At 42.6% G+C, this 21,989-nt stretch overlaps 2 protein-coding genes across 3 annotated transcripts in view; one reads left to right on the top strand and one right to left on the bottom strand.

Annotated features, from left to right (window-relative positions):
• DEK (DEK proto-oncogene) overlaps positions 1-13,970 on the top strand; it is a 32,878-nt gene extending 18,908 nt beyond the window's left edge. The window contains exons 8-11 of the mRNA XM_032861622.1: positions 7,154-7,289; positions 7,553-7,701; positions 11,976-12,044; positions 12,480-13,970. Coding sequence (XP_032717513.1) covers positions 7,154-7,289; positions 7,553-7,701; positions 11,976-12,044; positions 12,480-12,491 — 366 coding nt within the window. The 3' untranslated portion in view covers positions 12,492-13,970. The remainder of the gene's footprint in view (positions 1-7,153; positions 7,290-7,552; positions 7,702-11,975; positions 12,045-12,479) is intronic.
• Positions 13,971-14,365: 395 nt separating this feature from the next.
• Positions 14,366-21,989, bottom strand: part of KDM1B (lysine demethylase 1B) — a 61,348-nt gene continuing 53,724 nt past the window's right edge. For both annotated transcript variants that reach the window (XM_032861621.1, XM_032861620.1), the window contains 2 exons: positions 20,915-21,067; positions 14,366-16,194 (listed from right to left, as the gene is read on the bottom strand). In XM_032861621.1, coding sequence (XP_032717512.1) covers positions 16,111-16,194; positions 20,915-21,067 — 237 coding nt within the window. In that variant the 3' untranslated portion in view covers positions 14,366-16,110. The remainder of the gene's footprint in view (positions 16,195-20,914; positions 21,068-21,989) is intronic.

The following is a 21,989-nucleotide window of genomic DNA, read 5'->3' as shown; positions in this document are numbered from 1 at the left end:
TTGGAGAGAAATGATACAAATGCTGGTTGAAATTGACCTTGGGAATAGAAAGGAAAGTTGTACATGTGGACAGAGATGGGGAGCAAGAAAGCCCTGGGCCCCTTGGAGAGACACACTTCAGTTTGTGGTTATGTAATGTGTCCAGAAGTAAAGCAGTGAGAGATGAAGCTAGAGCAGTGTGCACTGAAGCCAGACTCTGGAGAGCTCAGGGGGTTGGGCATGTTGTAAATAATAGATGCATCATTCTTGTTTATTCAGAGTGATGGTCTTGTTCTACCTGAATTTTGCTGAGGAGGGAAAAAGAGACCTGAACTCTGTCTTCCAGGAACAGTCTACCTGGGGAGAGGTACCACTCATTCAGTAAGCGTTTCTTGGTAAACACAAGGAGCAGACATCCTGAGACTCTCCGACGTGCCATGTACTTTTGTATCTTGTATCTTGGTCAGTCTTGATTCTAAGAGTGAGGTTGATAATATCCTCTGTTTTGCACTCCAAGGATATTATATATATATATATATTAGTATTAAAGTACAGTTGACACACAATGTCACATTAGTTTCAGGTGTAATATTTTTTAATGTCTTGTCCATATTACTCTTTCCAGAGTGACTAGTGCATGTGCTTCTGTGTCTATATAGAACTACTGATTTAGATTCAAATTTGATTTTAAGCAAAAGTTTTTTTTTTTAATTTATTTTTTCAGTGTTCCAAGATTCATTGTTGATGCAGCACACCTAGTGCTCCATGCAATACGTGCCCTCCTTAATACCCACCACCAGGCTCACCCAACCCCCCACCCTCTGCCCTCCAAAATTCTCAGTTTGTTTCTCAGAGTCCACAGTCTCTCATGGTTCATCTCCCCCTCATTTCCCCCAATTCACTTCTCCCCTCCTGAACCCAGTGTCCTCCGTATTATCCCTTATGCTCCACAAGTAAGTGAAACCATATGATAATTGACCCTCTGCTTCAGTTATTTCACTCAGCATAATCTCTTCCAGTCCCATCCACGGTGATACAGAAGTTGGGTATTCATCCTTTGTGATGGAGGCATCATACTCCATTGTATATATGGACCATATCTTCTTTATCCATTCATCCGTTGAAGGGCATCTTGGCTCTTTCCACAGTTTGGCGACTGTGGCCATTGCTGCTGTGAACATTGGGGTACAGATGGCCCTTCTTTTCACTAATCTGTATCTTTGGGGTAAATACCCAGTAGTGCAGTTGCAGGGTCATAGGGTCGCTCTATTTTTAATTTCTTAAGGAATCTCCACACTGTTTTCCAAAGTGGCTGCACTAACTTGCATTCCCACCAACAGTGTAAGAGGGTTCCCTTTTCCCTACATCCTCTCCAACACATGTTGTTACTGTCTTGTTAATTTGGTCATTCTAACTGGTGTAAGGTGGTATCTCAGTGTGGTTTTGATTTGAATCTCCCTGATGGCTAATGATGATGAACATTTTTTCATGTGTCTTTAGCCATTTGTATGTCTTCTTTGGAGAAGTGTCTGTCTTCTGCCCATTTTTTGACGTGATTATCTGTTTTTTGAGTGTTGAGTTTGAGTTCTTTGTAGATCTTGGATATCAGCCCTTTGTACTGTCATTTGTGAATCTCTTCTCCCATTCCATGGGTTGCCTCTTTGTTTTGTTGACTGTTTCCTTTGCTGTGCAGAAGCTTTTGATCTGGATGAAGCCCAAAAGTTCATTTTTGCTTTTGTTTCCTTTGTCTTTGGAGACCTGTCTTGAAAGAAGTTGCTGTGGCCGATGTCGAAGAGGTTACTGCTATGTTCTCCTCTAGGATTTTGATAGATTCCTGCCTCACGTTGAGGTCTTTTATCCATTTCGAGTTTATCTTTCTGTATGGTGTAAGAGAATGGTCAAGTTTCATTCTTTTATACATAGCTGTCCGATTTTCCTAGCACCATTTATTGAAGAGACTTTTTCCACTGTATATTTTTTCCTGTTTAAGCAATAGCTTCAGATAATTTAGTAAGTAATGTCTGCTTGGGATTATTTAAAAAACTAAAAACTTTTGACATAAATATATATAATTTTAAGGAATTATCTTACTGACAAATTTATCTAGTTCCTGCCTTTAACCTATATAGCTCCAGTAATTTATAATCTGGATCAGTAATTGACACCCATAGCCCTGTACACCAGATCCAACCTATGGCCTGTTTTGTGCAGCCTAGAAACTGAGGATGGTTTTTTCCATTTTTGAAATATTTATGAAAATAAAAAATGAAGATTGCAACAGTAAGCACATGTAGGCAGCAAAGCCTAAATTAATTACCCTCTGGCACTTTGTAGAGAAAGCTTGGTGAGAGATTCAGACTGTAAATTTATCTGTCATCTTAGAAGATTTATAGCTGGGTGAGTGTGCTGCAGGGCTTTGTGAGAAAACACATAGGTGCTCAGGCCTCCCGCTTGATGATTTACCTGATGGTCTCTTTTGTGTAGTCTGTATCGTAAGTGCCGTAAGACAGTTACATTAAAAAAACCAAGAACTTTGGCTTCTGTTGGTAGCAAACATGTTCTAGCAAGCAGAGTGGTGCTGGTGACACAAAACCTCAGGGTTGGGAATTGATCTTCAGTAGTTAGCTGGTTTCCAAGAGTCTTTTCCCATCTCAATCTTCCAAATAATTACATAGCAACTACTAAGTGTCCGTTTTTGAGCTGTGAGCTGGAGATCAAGAAACAAATAAGACAGGGTCTCTGCCTTCGGCATTTGGTAGAGAGGGAGAAGTCAAAGATCAGGAAGAAGAAAGTATAGTAGAGTGTAACTTAAAAGCTAAAAAGGATTTGGACAAGATAATACAGAGGTTCAGAAGATAAAGGGTATTCACCTCTTTCTAGGAACATTTGGGGAGCAAAGATCAGACAGGAAACCCTCACAGGAGGTAATGATTTCATCTGAGCTTTTAAAGGATAAACAGGAGAGGTCAGCAGAGTGAAAGAGATTTGATAAAAACTATACAAAGTAAGATTACACTAAGGCACATCTTAGCTTTAAAAAAAAAAATTGTAGAGAAATGATCCTGGGGCCCCTACAAAATTTGGAGGGTAAAAGCCAAAGAGCCCTAATGCAGAATTTGGTGATCTTTGTTGCTATTTTGCATTTTCTACCAACTTTTTTTTTAATTGATTGTTATTGGTAACATTTGTATGTAATGGAAAAGTTAAATTTAAGAACATAAATAGGTTATGATATCACTGGCTTATTTCTGTCATTTCAACTCTGGCTTAAAAGACACGCATTGGTACGTTAGTCATTTCTCTAAGCAACTAATCGGTGGTAGGCATACCGAACTTGTGAATCAGGTCTTGCTTCTTACTATCTATAAGGCATTGGCTGTCAACTACTCAGATATGTTTTCCTCCTTTGTAATGAAATAAACTGTTTTGTCTTTGCATTTTTTTTTTTAAGTTCATATAAGATAGTGTATGTGAAAGCAGGACTATAGAGATGCCTTTTTCTTTTTCCTTTTAATTACATTTTAACCACGTCCTGGGTTCAGAGTACAAGTAAACCACATCCTAAAAATGATACAGAGATGAACATGACAAATATTTAAATGGCTGCTTTATGCTAAACATTTTTAAGGTTGCTGGGGACTGATGGAGATAAATAAGGCAGTCAGGTGTCTCTTCTCATGGAGATTGTCAAATATACCCTTAGAAACTTGTGATAAAGGGGTGCTCAGGTGGCTCAGTCGCGATGTGTCTGCTTTTGGCTCAGGTCATGATCCCGGGGTCCTGGGATCAAGTCCTGCATTAGGCTCCCTGCTTCTCCCTCTCCCACTCTCCCTACTTTGTGTTCCCGCTCTCGCTGTCTCTCTCTCTCTCTCTCTCTCTGAAATAAATAAAATTAAAAAAAAAAAAAAAACCTGTGATAGGGTGGGAAAACAGGCTGTAAGTAACTAGTTTAATAAAGCTATATATTTAATGTTTATTTTCTCTGCTGCATTATATTTACTCATTTGATCCTCACAACAATTCTACAGATATGGCCAGAGTTCATGGAATTTTCAGTGCCTTAAGGCGTCATTTTAATGTAAATTATAAAATGCACTCCAGTCAGATACTGCTGAGATGAAAAAATTTGGGGAAAAAAAAAAATCTTAAATTCAGCAAAGTCTGGTGTTATTACCTCCATTTTACAGATGAGGAAACAGGTCCGGGGAAGGTAAGTGATTGGCTTGAGAATACAAAATCAGTCATAGTAGAGTCAGGATTTGAACCAGGAAGTTTGGCTCAAACCTGTGTTCTTACTCACTGCTTCGCATGAAGTAGGGATATGTGAATTGTAGGCCAGGTCTGAGGCCACAGATTAGTCAGTTGGTGATAAAATGAAAGATTCAGGGGAAGTGACCGGTGGGCTGGATTCAGACTCATGAGGGAGATTTTCCTAAGTAGAGGAAAGGAGTAAGTGAAGTAATGAGGATTTGAACGTTCCTGTAGAGTATAAGTGGGCACACTTTCACTCTTTTTCTCAGCTCTCCGGGCCTCTTTACCTCCAAAATACCAGATTATTCACATTTGCCTCCCCTACCAGAGAATGTCCGTTGTGTCCCAGCACCAGGTCCTTGGGATGCCCCACTGTTCAGAGCAGCCTCCTCCTGTATGGACCTCTGGTTTGCCATTAGGGCAGCGTGGAGATGACTGGGTTCATCTGCAAGGCTAATGGGACTTACTCTGATTGCCTCTTGTGCTCAGGACGAAACCTGAAGATAGGTAGTTCTGTAGAGTTTGGTTAATTTTACTACTCCCTTTTCACTGCTACTCCATGCCAACATTTATCGCTTTTCTGAATTCCTGCTTCCAGTTTGTCACAGAAGAACTTGTAACTGGTTACTAAAGATAAGTGAAATCCGGTATAAATGACACAGTTTATTATTACAGGGCTGGATGTTTGTGGGTTCAGAGCTGTCTCCAGAATGTACTGAAATAAGCACAGTGCACCATGGTTAGTTAACACAGGGGTCACTGAGCTATCTTACTGCTTTGGTTCTGTGTATCTAGTCTCTATATGTGCCTTGCTTTTAAAGAAAAATTTAAAACTTACAAGTGATTGCATTTGTTTAATTAAAGAATTTCTTTACAAAAAGAATCACTGGTGATAGTAATAATAACTAATACTCATTCACCATTTCCTATGAGTCTGGCACCATTAAAAGTAGTTTCCATGTATTAATGCCTTTACTTCCCATAAAAATCTTTAAGTACTATCACATTTCCCTCACTTTGTAAATGAAGGAACTGGGGCCAGAACCCGAAACCAGGCAGCGATCCTTCAGAGCCTACACTCCTACCCATTAGGTTTCTATAGTGCGTGTGACCATATGTGTACAGTGTTTCTCTTAATAGGCTGGTTGTTCACTTAAACTAGGGAACACTGTCCCTGCTAGATGATGATGTGAGATACAGAAAGAAGCATAGTTTTAATTCTTTGTGTTTGTCCAGTGGTGACGTCTTGTGGACATGGCTTGATTCTCCTTTATCACTATCAATTTTTTTAATTACTATGAATTTTTATACTTTGTCAAACTAGCACTACTCCCGATTTGCTGGTTTTAAAGTGGTGCCATATTGTGTGCCTTGTAAAATTTTAATGATAGCTATATATGCCCTGGCCTTAAAATAAGGCTCTGGAAGTATTTTAACTATGTAATTCTAATTATCTAATTTGGATGGGGATCAGGTAATAATGCTTACCCTCCCCAACTCTTTCTTACTTTCTTGTAAAGTATTTCAGTCACCTACAGGTCAGGTTTTATTGAACTTTGACTAAAATGTGATACATAATAGTGATTATTCTATGTATGAAATACACTAACAGAACTTAGGAAATTTTAGTGTTCCCTTTTAGAATGTGTTTTTAATGTGTTTCTTATGAATTAGGTGGAAACTTAATAAAACTTAGTTCAAGTTAGTCATAGAGAATTGATGAACCAGTGATAACCTGTCGAGCACCCCCCAATATTTGGAACACCTCCGAGAATTAGGAAATAAGTGAAAACGGCCTCTAAATAATAATGCATAGGTGGAGTTCATATACTTTACTTTTAGGAAGCGTTTCGACCCCTTGCTACCTCTCAAATGCACTTTCTTAGCGGCAGTTAAATTAGCGAGGTTAGCCAGCTGCCCGCCACCCGAATGTGTCCGCGGTAAGACAGGCTGCCGCTGCGGGTGGCCTGCGGTGCATACGTAGCGACGACAGTGTGCCCGGAGGAAAGAGCCGCAGCTGAGCCCACTTAACTCCTGGAACAGATCGGTCTGTGTACTTTAACTTTCTTCAAGAGTTTTTTCAAACCAATATCCATCTTTTTTTTTTTTTAAGAATTATAATCAGAATTGTAAGTGTAAAACATTTGGAGAGCCATTCTGTCAGAAGTGATTTGAAGTATTTTGGGGGTATAGAGATGAGATTTTAGGTTATATTTGTTTATATAAGATGCTTCTACTTTGGGGAAATTAATTAAATGAATTAATGTTCCCCAATTTCAGAGACCATAGTTGGGACAAAGTATAAATTAAAATTTTGTCATTTTAACCTATCCATGTGTATATACTTTGCTTTTGTTTAATCAGCTGTGAATCAGTATTGAAGAAAATAAGTTCTGGAGTCAGATCTAGTTGAACCTCACTTACGTATTTTGTTAAATATGTGGCTGTGAGCAAAGTACCTCTCAAGCCTTAGTCTCCTCAAATGTTCAGAAATAGTTACTGAGCAACTGCTGTCCGTGGTGCAGTATTTTAGGAGTTAGGGATACCTCAGTGAACTTGAGTGTTAAAAAAAAGAAAATCGTGGTCCTCATGGAACTTCCATCCTAGCCGGGAGACAGTAGAAGAATATTAATAGCATCTATATTCTAGAGGTATTTTTTGAGATTAAGGCAATGCATATAAAATTTCCGGTCTATAGTTTGTAAAATTTGGGCGTCTTATTTTTAGTGTTTGATTCTTGTGTCTAGTTTTGTGTTTGGATGAAGTGAAGTTTGAGGGTATTGGTTATCTCAAGTTGATGACTAGTAATAACTTCTCATTGGTGATGTTGAGTACATTAATTTTCTCTAATAGTGTTGAGAGGTACAGAGGAATAGAGGAATGAATCTCATCGGTAAATGTTGTTTGCTTTCCTTTCCACCAGCCACCGAAAAAGACCTCTAAAAGAGAAAAACCTAAACAGAAAGCCACTTCTAAAAGTAAGAAAACCGTAAAAAGTGCTAATGTTAAGAAGGCAGATAGCAGCACCACCAAGAAGAATCAAAACAGTTCCAAAAAAGGTATGTTAGAATGACACATTTTCAGCAACTCTCAAGGTAGAACTCATGTGCTCTAACAGTTTTGAAGTGTGTGTGGCAAATAAACTGACAAGAAAATTGCCTGGGGTGGGGGGGAAGGTATACCAGTTTTTTTTAATAATTGTAATTTTTCAAAATTGACAAAAATGTCAGTGGATGTTATGCGCCTAATTTGTGGAGTGGTGATGTATCCTCTTACTGGATAACCCTTTTGAGAATCTAATGAAAGCTTATCTTACTTTTAGAAAGTGAATCCGAGGATAGTTCAGATGATGAACCTTTAATTAAAAAATTAAAGAAACCTCCTACAGATGAAGAGTTAAAGGAAACCGTGAAGAAGTTACTGGCCAGTGCCAACTTGGAGGAAGTCACGATGAAGCAGATTTGCAAGGAGGTAACTGGACAAATACTTGCATCATTTTGCTTTTATTTGAAAAATTATTCCACTCAGCCCTCAGTTCAAAAAGCAGGATTCTTGTGTGGATGTGTTCACTCACGAAATGTCTGCTGATCTGTTACATGCCAGGCGTCCTCATGGTGCTGGGATGCTGCTTTCAGTCAGTCGAAGTCTCTGCCCTATTGAAATTACTTCATAAATAACAGCAGGATGTGCACAGCGAGGAAAGTTGAAGTGATACATTCCAAACCACAGAGAAAACTTGCTTTTCCTGATCTGGAAACTATTTTTACTGATGCATCCTTAGGTTATGTTAATTTAGAAGAGCAGTCTCGGGGCGCCTGGCTCGCTCAGTTGGAGGAGCCTCTGACTCTTGATCCTTGGGATCGTGAGTTTGAGCCCCATGTTGGGTGTAGAGATTAAGATTACTTAAATAAATGGGTCTTTTAAAAGACAATCTCATGTTCCACCTTATTTTCAGCATTACTGTTATAAGACGCTATAGATCAGGATTTTAGCTCAGACTTCTGTGAGAAGTTTTTCTGATAACGCAGAAAATAAAATGTCCTAGTCTTGAATATGATTCCATAGAGATTCCATACCCTAGATCAAAATTGGGAGATTTTAGAATCTAGTGTGTCATGGTTAAACCAAATTAAAATTTCAAATGTACTGAAGGTGAAATATTACATACTTTTTTAAGACCTTGATAATTGTTTTGTTTATTCATTTAACATTCACTGAGCCATACTGTGTACCAGGCACTGGGATGGATTTGGGGGTAAAGCCGGGAAATCTATTACTTGGCTGTTGGGGGCTTGCTGTTGAGATAGGAGATGGCTGTTGCAATGAGTTGGGGACAGTTGGTAAGGACTGGACTGGAAGAGTGCAGAAGGTGGCACACCGCCACAGAAGAAACTGCACCTGCTTGGGCCTGGGAGGGGGAAAGCGATCCTAGAGCATCAGCTGCGCCATACAGTCGAGCAACATGGACACATGTGCATAAAATAGGACAGTGACCACAAGGAATAGTAATTTCTTTGGCTGAAGACTAGAGTTGGAAAGAAGTCTTCACAGGAGTTAGGGAAGAAAAGGACAAGTTTCGTAGAACTCATACATGTCTTACTGCAGAGTTTAGTTTTTTCCCTGAAATTAATGGGAGAATTGGGAGGCTCAGTGGGGTATTGGGAGCTGATCGTCAGGGGCCAACACAATCTGATTTTTGAGAGTCATCCCAGACAAATTGAGGACAGAATAAAGAATGGGATGATAGTCATGAAACCCCGGTTGGTTATAATCAAAGTTACAGGGTGGCCATAACCAAGTCAGAAATCAAGAGAGCCTGGTGAGCGTTGGCTCAGCTGTGGGTGTTAGGGTGCGGCCACATTAACCATCTAGGGAACAGACAAAGGGTACATTCTGAAAAAAAGAAGCTTTGTTCTAGACATAATGAGATGAGGTGCCGGGAACATCCAAGTGGGAGAAACTGTGACCATTGTAATTCTTCCAGGGTAGGAGAGACAGACTGGGGTACTGCTGGGAGTTAAATCCAGAAGCCTAGATTAGATAAGGTGGCCCAGGCAAGAAGATAGAGGTAAGCAAAGGACAAAGTCCTGGAAACCACTCATATCAGAGTTGAGAAGTGATTTCTACAAAATATGAAAACTGTAGAGAGGTGCTGTCAAAGCCGAGAAAGAGGGGAGACAGTTTCCAGAAGGGGAAGGTCATGCCCTCCAGAGCACAATGGGCAAGGGCTATGGAGAACAGCTAGGGTTCAGGGAGGGGGCTAGAAATGCCCTGTAAACACGAAAACACACTTTCCCTACTTGAAGATAAAAGTTTAAATATTTTTGCTTATTAGCTTACAAAATATGAATACTAAAAGTTTTCATGCTTGGCAAGGGTATAGGGAGACATACTCATGCTTAAAGTTGTAACAACTTTGGAGAACAATTAAGTAGTATCTTAAAATTTAAATTGCAAATGCCCTTTAACCTAGCAATTCCATTTCTAGGTCTCTGTGCTAAAGACATAGTCACATCTGCACAGAATGATTACAGTAATGTTCAGCATGTCTGTTAATATTGAAAAATCAGAACCTAACTGGCCATCGATAGGGAAATGTTTAAACTCGTACATTGGTATTTTTGGAATTTTATGTAGCAGTTCAAAAGAACATGGAAAAACCTCCCAGGGATTGTCAACTTTTTTTAAAACATATAGACTATTACCCATCTATGTAAATACCGAAGACAATACTGCCATTGATACATTTATGTGTTTGTGTAAAAACTTGTTTTTAAAGGTCTGGAAGAATACACAGCAAACCGATAACTGGTTTCCTCTGAGGGGAGGGACAAGGGCAGAGTGGAGAGAGAGGAGTTCTGTGCCTTTAACTTTTGTGAAGACATTTTATGTAATTTTTTTTTTTTAAGATTTATTTATTTATTTACTTTGACAGACAGAGATCACAAGTAGGCAGAGAGGCAGGCAGAGAGAGAGAAGGGGAAGCAGGCTCCCTGCAGAGCAGAGGAGCCCAGTGCGGGGCTCGATCCCAGGACCCTGAGATCATGACCTGAGCTGAAGGCAGAGGCTTTAACCCACTGAGCCACCCAGGCGCCCCGACACTTTATGTAATTTTTTGAGGGGATTATTAACAACATGGAGAGGTCAGGTGAGGAGGACTTGTGGGGTTTTTTGGACTCAGCAAGTAGGAGATAATCATTCACGTAGTAAGAGGAATTTCGAGGACGGTAAATGCAAGGGTTATTTACCATTGGATTGAGAAGGAATTACTAGGGAGGAAAGTGAATAAATTAAAGTTTCTGTTTTGAGCAGCTTGCTTTAGAAAGGAAATCGTAGCTAAATGGGAGGTGGGGATACAAGTGATGAAAGATTTTTAAGAAGGTCATGGAGAGAAAGCACATGCATATATTAGGCTTGGAGACGGTGCTGGGATGGCAGGGGAGAGTTCTGGAAAGGGTCCTGGCAGAGGTAAAGGACATGGGGGATATTGATAGATCCAGATACAAACAAGCTAGAGGGGAAGAGGTATGTCAGAAAGTTGAAGGAATGCAAAATGGTGGCTTCTTGGCCAAGAGCAAAAGGGAGGGATGAAAAGGCCATCGACAGGAATGCAGGAGCAGCTGATAAAGTATTTGGAGGGATTGCTAGAGAGGCTCCAGTGTTGGACACCAAGAACTTGAAATGGGACCAGTCTTTCATTCTTTTTTTTTTTTTTTTTCCCAAAGATTTTATTGATTTGAGAGAGAACAAGTGGGGTGAGGGGCAGAGGGAGCAGACGCCCCATTGAGCAGGGAGCCCGACTCGGGGTCCCTGAGCTGAAGGCAGATGCTTAACCAACTGAACCACCCAGGCGCCCCGGGACCCGTCCTTTAAAAGTTGTGTAGAGAAGTTGGTAGGTAGACCCGTTCCAGGCCAGAGCTGTGCAGGGGAAGAACGAGGGGGGACGACTGGAGTGATGTAAATGATTGATTCTTCGCAGGAATTGGCGGACCACAGCCTGTGGGCTGGATCTATCTTCCCACCTGCTTTTGTAAATAGTTTAATGTGACAACAAGCACATCCATTCTTTCCAGCGTGTCTGTGGCACCTTTCACACCGCAGTGTCATAGCGGAGTGGTTGTGACGGAAACTGTTCCTGGAAAAGCTGAAACCATTTACTGTCTGTCCCTTCACTGAAAAACTGTCCTTACCTTCACGGCGTCTCAGGAGTGAGGCCTGTGGTGCGAATGCAGTCAGCCCAGGAGTCACCGTCAAGTTAGGCTGTGGGAGCCAGTTGACAGAAGAGAGGGATATCTGGAAAGGTCTAGGAGTAGAGCACTCCTGAGACCACCCGGATCTCGGGGATTTCACTTGGGGGAGGGGATGGAGTGGTGGAGTGGAGGCCGAGGCTCGTCAGAGTTCAAGTTGAGGAGCCTCAGTCGTGTTGGAGGACGTAACAGAGGCGTAAGGGAGTCTCTAGGAAACATCGGACAGAACCCGCCAATATAAAGAGCTTAGTCCCCTTACCTGAGATCGGAGTGTTGGCCTCGCCTGCGTCTGTTAGCTCCGCTGAGATTCCCAGTAGCGTGTACAACAGTGAGAGTGTTCACACGCCGATTTACCGTCTGCTTGTTTTGGGTCTGGTGAGCGAGAACCCTGAGCGCACGCGCAGCTGTTCGCACGCAGCCTCCGTTTCTTTATCCGAAGGTGTAAAGCCTATCACTGGATTTCTAAATCTATTTTTAACCTTTTCCTTTTTACCATAGGTATATGAAAATTATCCTGCTTATGATTTAACTGAAAGAAAAGATTTCATAAAAACAACTGTTAAAGAGGTAAGTATCTCCATCTTTTCTAATTTTGGTCATTTTTGAACATCTAAGACAAAGGAATGATGTATATCAAATACTGCATATTTTTCAAAATATTCATGTCACTAAATTTATCATTTGACCCTAAAATTTTTTCAAGATAGGTGGGGAAAATATTTTTCCCATTGTAAAGCTTAAAAATACAGTCCGAACAGTAGTGACTAAAGCAGTGTCAGGCTCGCAGTGTACGTGGGCAGCTGGGGGTGTCCCCAGTACTCCCACAGCCACATGAGCACAGTTGCTGTCCCCCAGAGGCAGAAGATTCACAGTAGCTAGAGTTTGATATTGGTCCCTACAGATTTCCCAAGGTCACAGTTTAAAAATTTGGGGGGGGGGTATATGATTTTTGTGTTTCTGATGTGCTTTGGGCATAGGAAAATGATGTTTCTCTCATTGCAGCTGATTTCCTGAGGCAGAGGAGACAGATGACTTGTCCCGTGGATGTAAAGATCTGATTTATACCATTATACCAGCAAAGAGAATGTATTTCCTTTTCTAAATACCTGCAGGCATTGTGTTGGTAGAACTTATTGCCGATCTTTTTATCTTGAGTGTTAAGTAAATTTGAGTTTGTTGTTTTAAATTGCATTTCTATGCAGTTTTTAGTTTAAAATTTTGCATGGCAGTAACTGTTCCTTGCTTTTATAGCTGTATTTTGTACATTTTGGATTTCTTTATATGAGATCGTAGATTCTCGAACTGTTGTAGTTTTTAGTGCGCTTAGTAGGAGTCGCTTGTTTCGGACATACTTTTAATCACGTAGAACAAACAAACTGACATTTATACATGCAGAGACTATGGCAGTATTTAGTACACGAAATATTTTGAATACACATCTGTCAGTGGCGGTGTGTTCATCATATTAAAAATACACAGGCTTCAGCTACTGAGATTACATTGGAAATTTTCTGCATGTGTATATATGTCAAATTGTCAGCATGACAAAAGTGACAGATGTTATTTTTGTATTTTTAAAAACAAATTTGTTGTATATAGTTTTTTTATTTCTTTTGTGCAGATCACTTTTTAAACTCCTCTAGGTAGGTATCTTTACAGTTATAAACTATGAAATGTCAGTGTTCGGCCATATGGTATGACTGAGCAGTGAAAGTCAGAATTCAGTGGGGAAAACACTGAAGGAACAGACCGTTCTCTGCTTTGCCTCAGAAGTGTCATCAGTTTGTAGTTTTAGTGTTAATTCTGCAAGTGTCTGTAGATACATTTTATATTAGAGATCAACCAAATCAATACATCAGAACTTCAAAATTTGGGGACAGGGTGGGAGTAAGTACAAGCACATTTGGCTTATAATAAATGAACTGATTTTTATTAACTGCTTTTGCCCATATAAAATGCTGATATTTACAGGAAACCGGGCCACCTTTATAATTATGATAAATGTACCAAGTATAATGCTAGAAGATAATGTGTAGGCAATAGTGGGTATCTCTGACACAATATTTCTCAAAAGTGATAAAAGACTTATTTTTAACATTAAAGAAGTTTAATGTATTAGTGGAATCAGGGCTTTTGGGTTTTAAATTTTGGCCAATCAGGATTCTAGGTGATCAGTATACGGATCACTCCTGAATGAGACTATTTTGTCTTTTAAATTGTCTTAATCAGTTTATTGAATAATCTCTGAATTTTAAAGTAAAACAATGCTACTTATGAGAGAACTAGGCCTTTGATAAACCAGTTGAGCATTTAAAATAAAAATCCATCCATAAAAGTGGTGTGTGTTGACTGTTAGATTTAACAGGTTTGACTTGTTTATTGATAAATGCAAATGAATGGAGTAAACAACTAAATGAGACCCAAGAATTGGCCTTTGATTTTAAATATTTAATTTGTTCCTATAAACCTTGTCAATAAAAATAATAAATCCATGCTCTTGTCTCCTGCATTACTGTCTTATGGTTCTTGTAGCATTTCCCCCCAGCTGAGGAATTCAGAACAGGTTTTTAGGTGGATTTAGCCCCACGGTCCCAGTTAATTTGGAGTGCTGTTCAGTGATAACGGCCCACGGTTACATGAGCGCGTACACGATGGAGAGGTCACCAAGGAAAACCAGGAAGTGCTCTCACAGAAGGTAGGTGAGTACAGTTACCAACTGTTTATTTTAGATCATTTACTTGAAAGGGGGTGAGCAGAGTAAGACCCAGGAACTAAAAACAAAGTCTACAGAAGGTTTGGAGGAGAGGGGACGGGTGAGGTTGCATGCAAGTTCCCGGGGAAGGCGTAGCTGAATCGAGTGCACTCGTCACTATACAGTACACAGAGTATTTGAAAAACAAGCCTAGTTTTTATTAAGTAGTTATACACAACCAGCTGTTCACAATCTGCAGTTGAAACCGTGTGTATTCACTGCTATTCAGTTACAAAATCCTCAGTGAAAAACCATAATCAAGAGGAAAAGTACCGTGGTTCCTTAACGAAAAAAAAGTCAAATGATGTCACTTAAGACAGGACATTTTTTACATACACATTTACTGTACTTCAGCTAACGAGGTTCGCTTAAAGCACAGTACAAGTTTAAGTGCCCAGAGACTAAACACTTGTGAGCCATTTCAAACTTAAAATACTTTGCATTTACCACTGAACACATGCTATTCTTTAAACATTTTAATACATAGTATTTTAAAGCAGAATACTTCCCAGTCAGTACCAGGGACTCTAAATCTCAGCATTTTGCTGTGTTAACCCAACTTTGAAACCGATTTACTGCTGTTTGCTTTTTTTCTGTGTTTGTATCATACTCTGATGGGGACGGATGTGTCTAAGTTCTGTGTAAAGTTTGCATAAAATACTATTTCTACTTACAAGCGGACTTTAAATTTTAAAAATACCTAATACTTTGCAAAGTCTTTAAAATCCTTTTGAGTCCCTTTTTGAAGCAGACTAATATAATTGAAAGAACTGTTCAGACTTTTTAAAACAAAAGCACTAAAGTTACCATCCACTTTTCTAATTTGGCAAGATAAGCATCGTGACGACCCTGAAATCATTGTTTTAAATGAATTATTTTGTCATGTGTGAAAAAAGGAAAATGTATCTGCCATGTTCTTAGGCTTTTAAGATATGGCTTTAAATGTGTAATATTTACCAGGATATCACATTTTTCTGCAGTTTTCCAGTGGACCTGCCTATGGAATACTGAAAACATAATGCTGTAAAAAATACTCTTAAGAGTTTGAATCTGTTATTTTAAAAAGAGGCAGTAGAGGGAGTTTTTATTAAAGTATTCTGACAAGAAATATCTTTTTGCTAGTGGTTGCCAAAAGTAAGGCTATTTTAAAGTGTACCATCCACCCCAACTTGGCTCTTAGAAAAAGAGCCATATGCTCACTGGCCTAAAGTATGAAGACTGTACTATCTCTATCCCATTCTAAGTAAGAGAATACCTGTGCTGTTTAAGGGATTGAAAATTTTGCTGTTTTGCCAATGAGTGCACAAATCTAAAATGTATCACAAAAGATACCTGAATTTAAATTTTTGAATAACCCAATGGAAAGAAGTATGTACAATATAAAACAGTCTAGAAGTTTCATTTACTTTCAGCTGAAGAGTTTGTGCTGTATCTGAAACAAAGATTTGTATCTAAATTTTAAGTAAAAGCTCAATATTGGAGCTCTAGGAGAGTCTTAAGGCTCATTGGCAAAGATACTAATCAACTGTCGCAGAAGAAAAATACATGGCTTTATCTGGTATTCTAATGATTGCTGCTTGGTTTCTCAATGTTTGAAAACTGATGAGTCCAACAAAATGTCAGATTTAAAGGGAGTCTCCAACCATGGAAGAAATCCTACCCAAAATCTTAATTTAAGGTTCTCTTCTGCCTTATTCTGAAATGCAGAAGACTTAGCCCTAATCAACCTGTGGAAAAAGCAAATCTAAGTGCTTCGAAAGGATTCTTGGGGCTGATGCTCTCAGAGGTTTTCCGTTTGGTTTTATGGAAGTGAGGTTTAACATGTGTTTCAAACTTTACCATTTGGGGCACAGGAGAAAGCTGGGTCCAGACAAATTCTATTCAAAATGCTGCGATCTTGCTTGCTTCTCGAACGCCACTCAAATATGCCCCTGTAACAGTCTGTGGAAAATGCCTGTTTGTTGCCTGTAAGAAATAATTGCATAATTGGAGGTCATGTATAAGGATCTCAAATGATAATAATCAGTACAAGCTTATACTTTCTCTGACCCTCAAAGATGGACGGCACTCCTTTGTGCTCTTATGAACACTACGCCCCCATCACTGCCCCTGAACTTCTCTGGTTATCCCACCATACCTCACCAGATCATTCCACAACTTACTCTACAGTCCTGTGAGGTACTGTGTGCCGGTCTTGAGGATACCACCTCTCTATACCATGTGCTGGAACTAAGAGGAATGACTAAGACACATTCACTGCCCCACCCCCACCAGACAAGTAATCTCGCTGTTCGAATCGGCAGTGAGGGAGGCAACGAGCACGAACCCCTCCATCCACAGTTGGAGTTTTGCTAGATGGCGGCAACAGAAGGACAGAGCTGTGTTACTCAATAGGAAGGGGAAAGAAAAGGTGAGGACTGGCAATGGGAGAAGCCCCCTTTCCAGGAGACTAGCTGGAACACAACCAGCAAGCCAAGAGGGGGAAAAAAGTCCCGATCTGCGCCTTTGGGGGCAGGAACAATGACCAGGTCTGGGAGGCAGCTGTGGGAGAGCTGGTGAGCACGCCTCAGAAGACGGGGAAGGACACGAAACGGCTCTGTGTGAACTAAGCTATTGCCATGTCACCTAGATGAATGGCTGGGATGGAGGGAAAAGGTCCGGTGCCAAAGACCTCAATAAACGGAGGTGATGTGATCAGGAGGTACTTGCCGTCCAAGTACTAGTGGGGGAGGGGCAGAAACTTCACAGAAATAGGTTTAAAATTGTTCTTTAACTGTGAGGTAAGATCTGTAGGACAGAAGCCCAACAGAGCTGCTCCTGGAAGCAGCTGACTGGCTGCCCAGCCTGTAGTCCTGCTGTGTTCCCACAAAGCTGGCGCTACAGCCCAGTGACTCTACAGTAGCCAGCTTTTCAAGGATACTCTTCTGGAGTTCTCCAAAAGTCAGGAAGAGAAAAGAACACCCACTCCATTTTCTATGACACTAGAAAATGTGTGTGCTCCTAAGCTAACATACAAAGTATGGAAACATGAAAGTGCTGAGAATTGCCTTTGCTGCGTTTGGGAAGGGTAGTGGCGTGGGGGTGGGGGTCAAAAGCAACCAGTTCACCCCCCAAAGAATCCTTTAAAATCCTCAGCCACCAGAGGCATCAAGAACCACAGAGACACAGGTTGGGCGTGAGTGGAAACAGGACTGAAGGCTACGAAAAGCAGGTCGGACCCTCACCCGCTCCCACCACCACAGCCGGAGATCTGGGGAGGCAAGGGTAAGGCACCGAACCATGGGATTGAGTCAAGTCTTCATAACTAAGAGCAAAGCTTTCAGCTCCTAGGATGTCAGGAGCTGCCACCAAGCAAAGAGAAACTACATGTTCCCAGAGGAAAAAGCTATAGATAGATACACTGATGTTTGCGGATCTAATCGGCCGCTGGCAGGCTTGCAGGCACTCGGTAGGCTTTTATAAAAATGCCTCGCTCAGATCTAAGCAGTCAAGGGTGGGATATCTGGACATGTGGGAGGCAGAGGCTAAAGGAAACAACAGGAACTCAGGAGTCATGAAGAGGATGCTACCAAAAGAATAATCCGAGGACAAGAATGTCCTCATGAAAGAGACAAAATTTACAAAGTCAGTTCAAGGGTGGGAAGGTGAATCTCCCCACAGACGGTAAGAGGACAGAAACGAGTAACAGCAAAGAAAAAAGTCAGACAATCAATTCAGGAGTTCCAATATACGGAACAGAAGATCTAGAAATAAGAGGGAAAAAATGTGGGGAGAGAATGATCAGAAGTGAAAAAACCAAGGACTGAAGGATAGGAGTGTCTAGATTACACACAAGCGAAAATGGGCACAGAATAAATTAGTGGTAAAACAGCAAAACATTTCTCACCAAAAAAACCAAGACAGAAGGTATGCCACTTCATACCCATCACGATGGCCATTATCAAAAACCCACAGAAGGGGCGCCTGGGTGGCTCAGAGGTTAAAGCCTCTGCCTTCGGCTCAGGTCATGATCCCAAGGGTCCTGGGATCGAGCCCCGCATCGGGCTCTCTGCTCCGTGGGGAGCCTGCTTCCCTTCCTCTCTCTCTCTGCCTGCCTTCCTGCCTACTTGTGATCTCTCCCTCTGTCAAATAAATAAATAAAATCTTTAAAAAAAAAAACAAAAAAAAAAACCCCACAGAAAATCGCGGGGCGCGTGGGTGGCTCAGTTAGTTGAATGTCTGACTCTTGACTTTGGCTCAGGTCAGGATCTCAGGGTCATGAAATTGAACCAAGCAGCAGGTTCCCCCCAGTCAATGCAGAGTCTACTTGAGATTCTCTCTCCCTTTGACCCTCCCCACCCACCCACACTCTCTCTAAAATAATCAGTCTTAAAGTCTCAAGTGTCGGAACCTTTGTGACTGCTGGTGGGGTGTAAACTGATGACGTTACTGTAGGAAACAGTGTAGTGGTTCTTCAAAGAGTTAACCAGAGAGGGGCGCCTGGGTGGCTCAGTGGGTTAAAGCCTCTGCCTTTGGCTCAGCTCATGATCCCAGGGTCCTGGGATCGAGCCCCGCATCGGGCTCTCTGCTCAGCAGGGAGCCTGCTTCCCTTCCTCTCTCTGCTTGCCTCTCTGCCTACTTGTGTCTACTACTGTCTGTCTAATGGATAAATAAAAACTTAAAAAAAAAAAAAAAAGTTAACCAGAGAATTAGTGTATGAGCCGGCAATGCTGCTTCTGGGCATATGCCCCAGAGAAGCCAAAGGAGGTTCCTGAAGATCTGTGCACACCCATGTTCACAGCAGCATTACTCACAGTGGCCAAAAGGTAGTAGCTCAAGCATCCAGGACGTGAATTTGTACACGAAATGTCATCTGTCAGGCGCCTGGGGGGCTCGGTGGGTTAAGCATCTCGCCTCAGCTCAGGTCATGATCTCAGGGTCCTGGGATCAAGCCCCTCATCAGGCTCCCTGCTCAGTGGGGAGCCTGCTTCCCCCTCTCCCTCTCTTGCTTGTGCTCTAAGAAATACTTTTTTAAAAAATGTGATCTATACACGCAATGGACTATATTCAGTCTTAAAAAGGAAGGATATTCTGACCCATGCCACAATCTGGATGAACCTTTAATTAAGAACATTCCGCTGAGGGAAATAAGCCAGTCACAAAAGGAAACACACGGTTCCTTCCACTGAGAGGATGAGGCACCCAGAACAATCCGTAGAGACACAGTAGAGATGTGGCGGCCAGGGGTGAAGGGAAGGGGAGCGGGGAGTGTCCTTCCACTGGGACCGACTATCAGTTCCGCAGGATGAAGATGTTCTGGAGGGGACAGTGATAATGGGGACACAGCAGCGTCAATGTATTTGATCCCACTGAACTGCAGACCTGAAAACAGGCAAGATGGTAAAAGCCTCATTCTAGATGGAAATGGGCGCTGTTGTTCATGGTGTCCGGAACCTGAGTTCGGCTACACCGAGACGGGGGAGGGCCAGAGCGCTTCTATCCCAGCAAGTGTCCCACGGGGGTGACCACACGACCCCCAACAGTCTCTGCGAGGCTCATGCAGTGCAGTGGGAGTAACGAGACTCCTCAATATTAGAAAGAAGGAAGAAAAATACTTTTAGATCATTTGCCAAAAGCAGAACCCATGTAGTTCCTACAGTTTGACTTCTCAGGCCCTGACAAGGAAACTGGATCCCAAAGATGACAGGTGGGGAGTTTGTGACGTCTGTCCATGTTAAGTGGAGCTCAGAGAAGCCCAAGCACAAGAACTGTGGGCTGACTGACGGCGACAACTGCCAACTCAACAGAAGTTCTTTATGGACTTAAAAGAAGTTACGATGGTAAACTACGTTGTGCATCATCTACCACAGTTTAAAACAAACATTAAAAAGAAAGGAGAGAGTAATCTAGAAAATAAAACGCCAAGCCTGGAGAGCGGGAAGTAGGGGTCCCTGAGCTCAACCAGTGCAAACCAGCACAGCGGCCAGGGGACGCCAGGAAGGGGGTTTCCGAAAGTGGAGCGAACGTGCCGGGTCCCAGGGACTCCGTGGCGCTCTGGGGAGGACGGTGGGGTGGGGGGCTGAGCACTGAGCTACTGAGCACAGGGGCCATGACGACCGTCAAAGCTGCACGAACACCTCAGCCCTGCAGGAAGCCACGTCACGGGAGCACCGATGCCCTTCCCAAGTGTGAAAGCCCCACACCACGGGCCACGTTGTCAGCCTGAGAGGAAGCCCGCGGCCGAAGTCTGCCTCGTCACATCAGAAGTCAACAGCAGGAATGTTTGGAAACAGGAAGTAAATTCCCGAAGAAACGACAGAAAGCGTTAAAAACAGCTGTCCTGGGAGGGGGAGGAGGGTGTTGAGGGGGCATCTGTTGTCCTGCGTCATGATGGTGTGTTTTTTTTTTTAAGCTTTATTTGAGGGAGAGAGAGTGTGCCTGAGTTAGGGGACAGGGAGAGGGGGAGAGTGCAGCAGCCTCCATCCCGGCATGGAGCCCGACTGCGGGGCTCGATCTCACGACCCTGAGATCAGGACCTGAGCTGAAGTCAGAGTCAGACGCTTAAGGGACTGCGCCACCCGGGCGTCCCCAGCGTCAGAACACTTTGACCATATCCGACTTTGCTTCGAAGCCCTGGACACACCCCACTTCAATTAAAAGAAAGTAACCAAGTAAAAGGTGTCTGGTTCAGGATCCCGACACGCACCTCGCCGGCGAAGAAGACTGTTCCTTGTATCTCCTCGGCGATGATATCGTAGGCTTCTCCGCTCCCACCCGTCTTCACAAAGCTGTACGCCATCTGGATCCAGGGGTCTGTGCTCCACCGAGTGACAAAATACTTTGTGGGATCTGGGACTTCCTGTGTCAAGCAGAAGGAACCATGAACCAGGATCCAAGAGGGACGGAGACAGCTGTGGCCTGGAGCAGCGACCCCAAGCCCCCGCCTCTAGAAATGGGATCATCCCTCTGTCCCCTACCGTCCCCTGCATCCATTCGGCCCCGGACTTGTGTGGCATCCTCTACGCCCCGCCCGAACTCAGCAACCTCCCAACGTCTCACGTCTACACCCTCTCCAGCCAGAGACGCAGGCCCCCCACCCAGCCGGCCGGCCCCCGCCAGCGGCTAAGACTCGGGGCGGCCCCTGCGGACGCCCGGCAAGTGCTGCGATGGCAGAAGAGGGGCCGGTGGGCCGGAGCAGAAGGGACGGGGGCAGCCCTGGGACGGGCTGGAATCCTCAACAGCCTTCACAGAACGGCCATAGGACGCTATGTTTCACGTTCACTAAGTTTCAAATAACTCAGTGCCTCGGACAGGCACCAGCAGGAAAACTATTTCTACAGAAACAATGTGCTCAGTTCCAAATAACTAGCATGAAAACAAGTTTTGGGGCAAAAACCCCAAGTGAGGGACACCTGGGTGGCTCAGTTGGTTAAGCCTCTGCCTTCGGCTCAGGTCATGATCCCAGGATCCTGGGATCGAGTCCCGCATCGGGCTCCTTGCTCAGCGGGGAGCCTGCCTCCCACTCTGCCTGCTTGTGCTTTCTCTCTCTCTCTCTCTCTGACAAAATAAATAAACAAAATCTTTAAAAAAAAAAAAAACCCCAAGTGAGGGACAACTGTAAGATATAATCACATCACGCAGAATAAGCAACGCCCCCCCCCGACCCCCACCAGGGAGGCCTCTCTTTCTCTAATTTATGTAACTTTTGAGTCATTTCATTTCTTTCTACTCCCACTCCTTTATTTGAAAAAGACAGAAGCCGCGCCATTTCCACGTCTCCA

Source organism: Lontra canadensis, unplaced genomic scaffold (genome assembly GCF_010015895.1).
Source record: "Lontra canadensis isolate GAN:19392208 unplaced genomic scaffold, GSC_riverotter_1.0 scaffold21, whole genome shotgun sequence".
Taxonomy (NCBI): domain Eukaryota; kingdom Metazoa; phylum Chordata; class Mammalia; order Carnivora; family Mustelidae; genus Lontra; species Lontra canadensis.
This window is presented reverse-complemented; position numbering and strand designations above follow the sequence as displayed.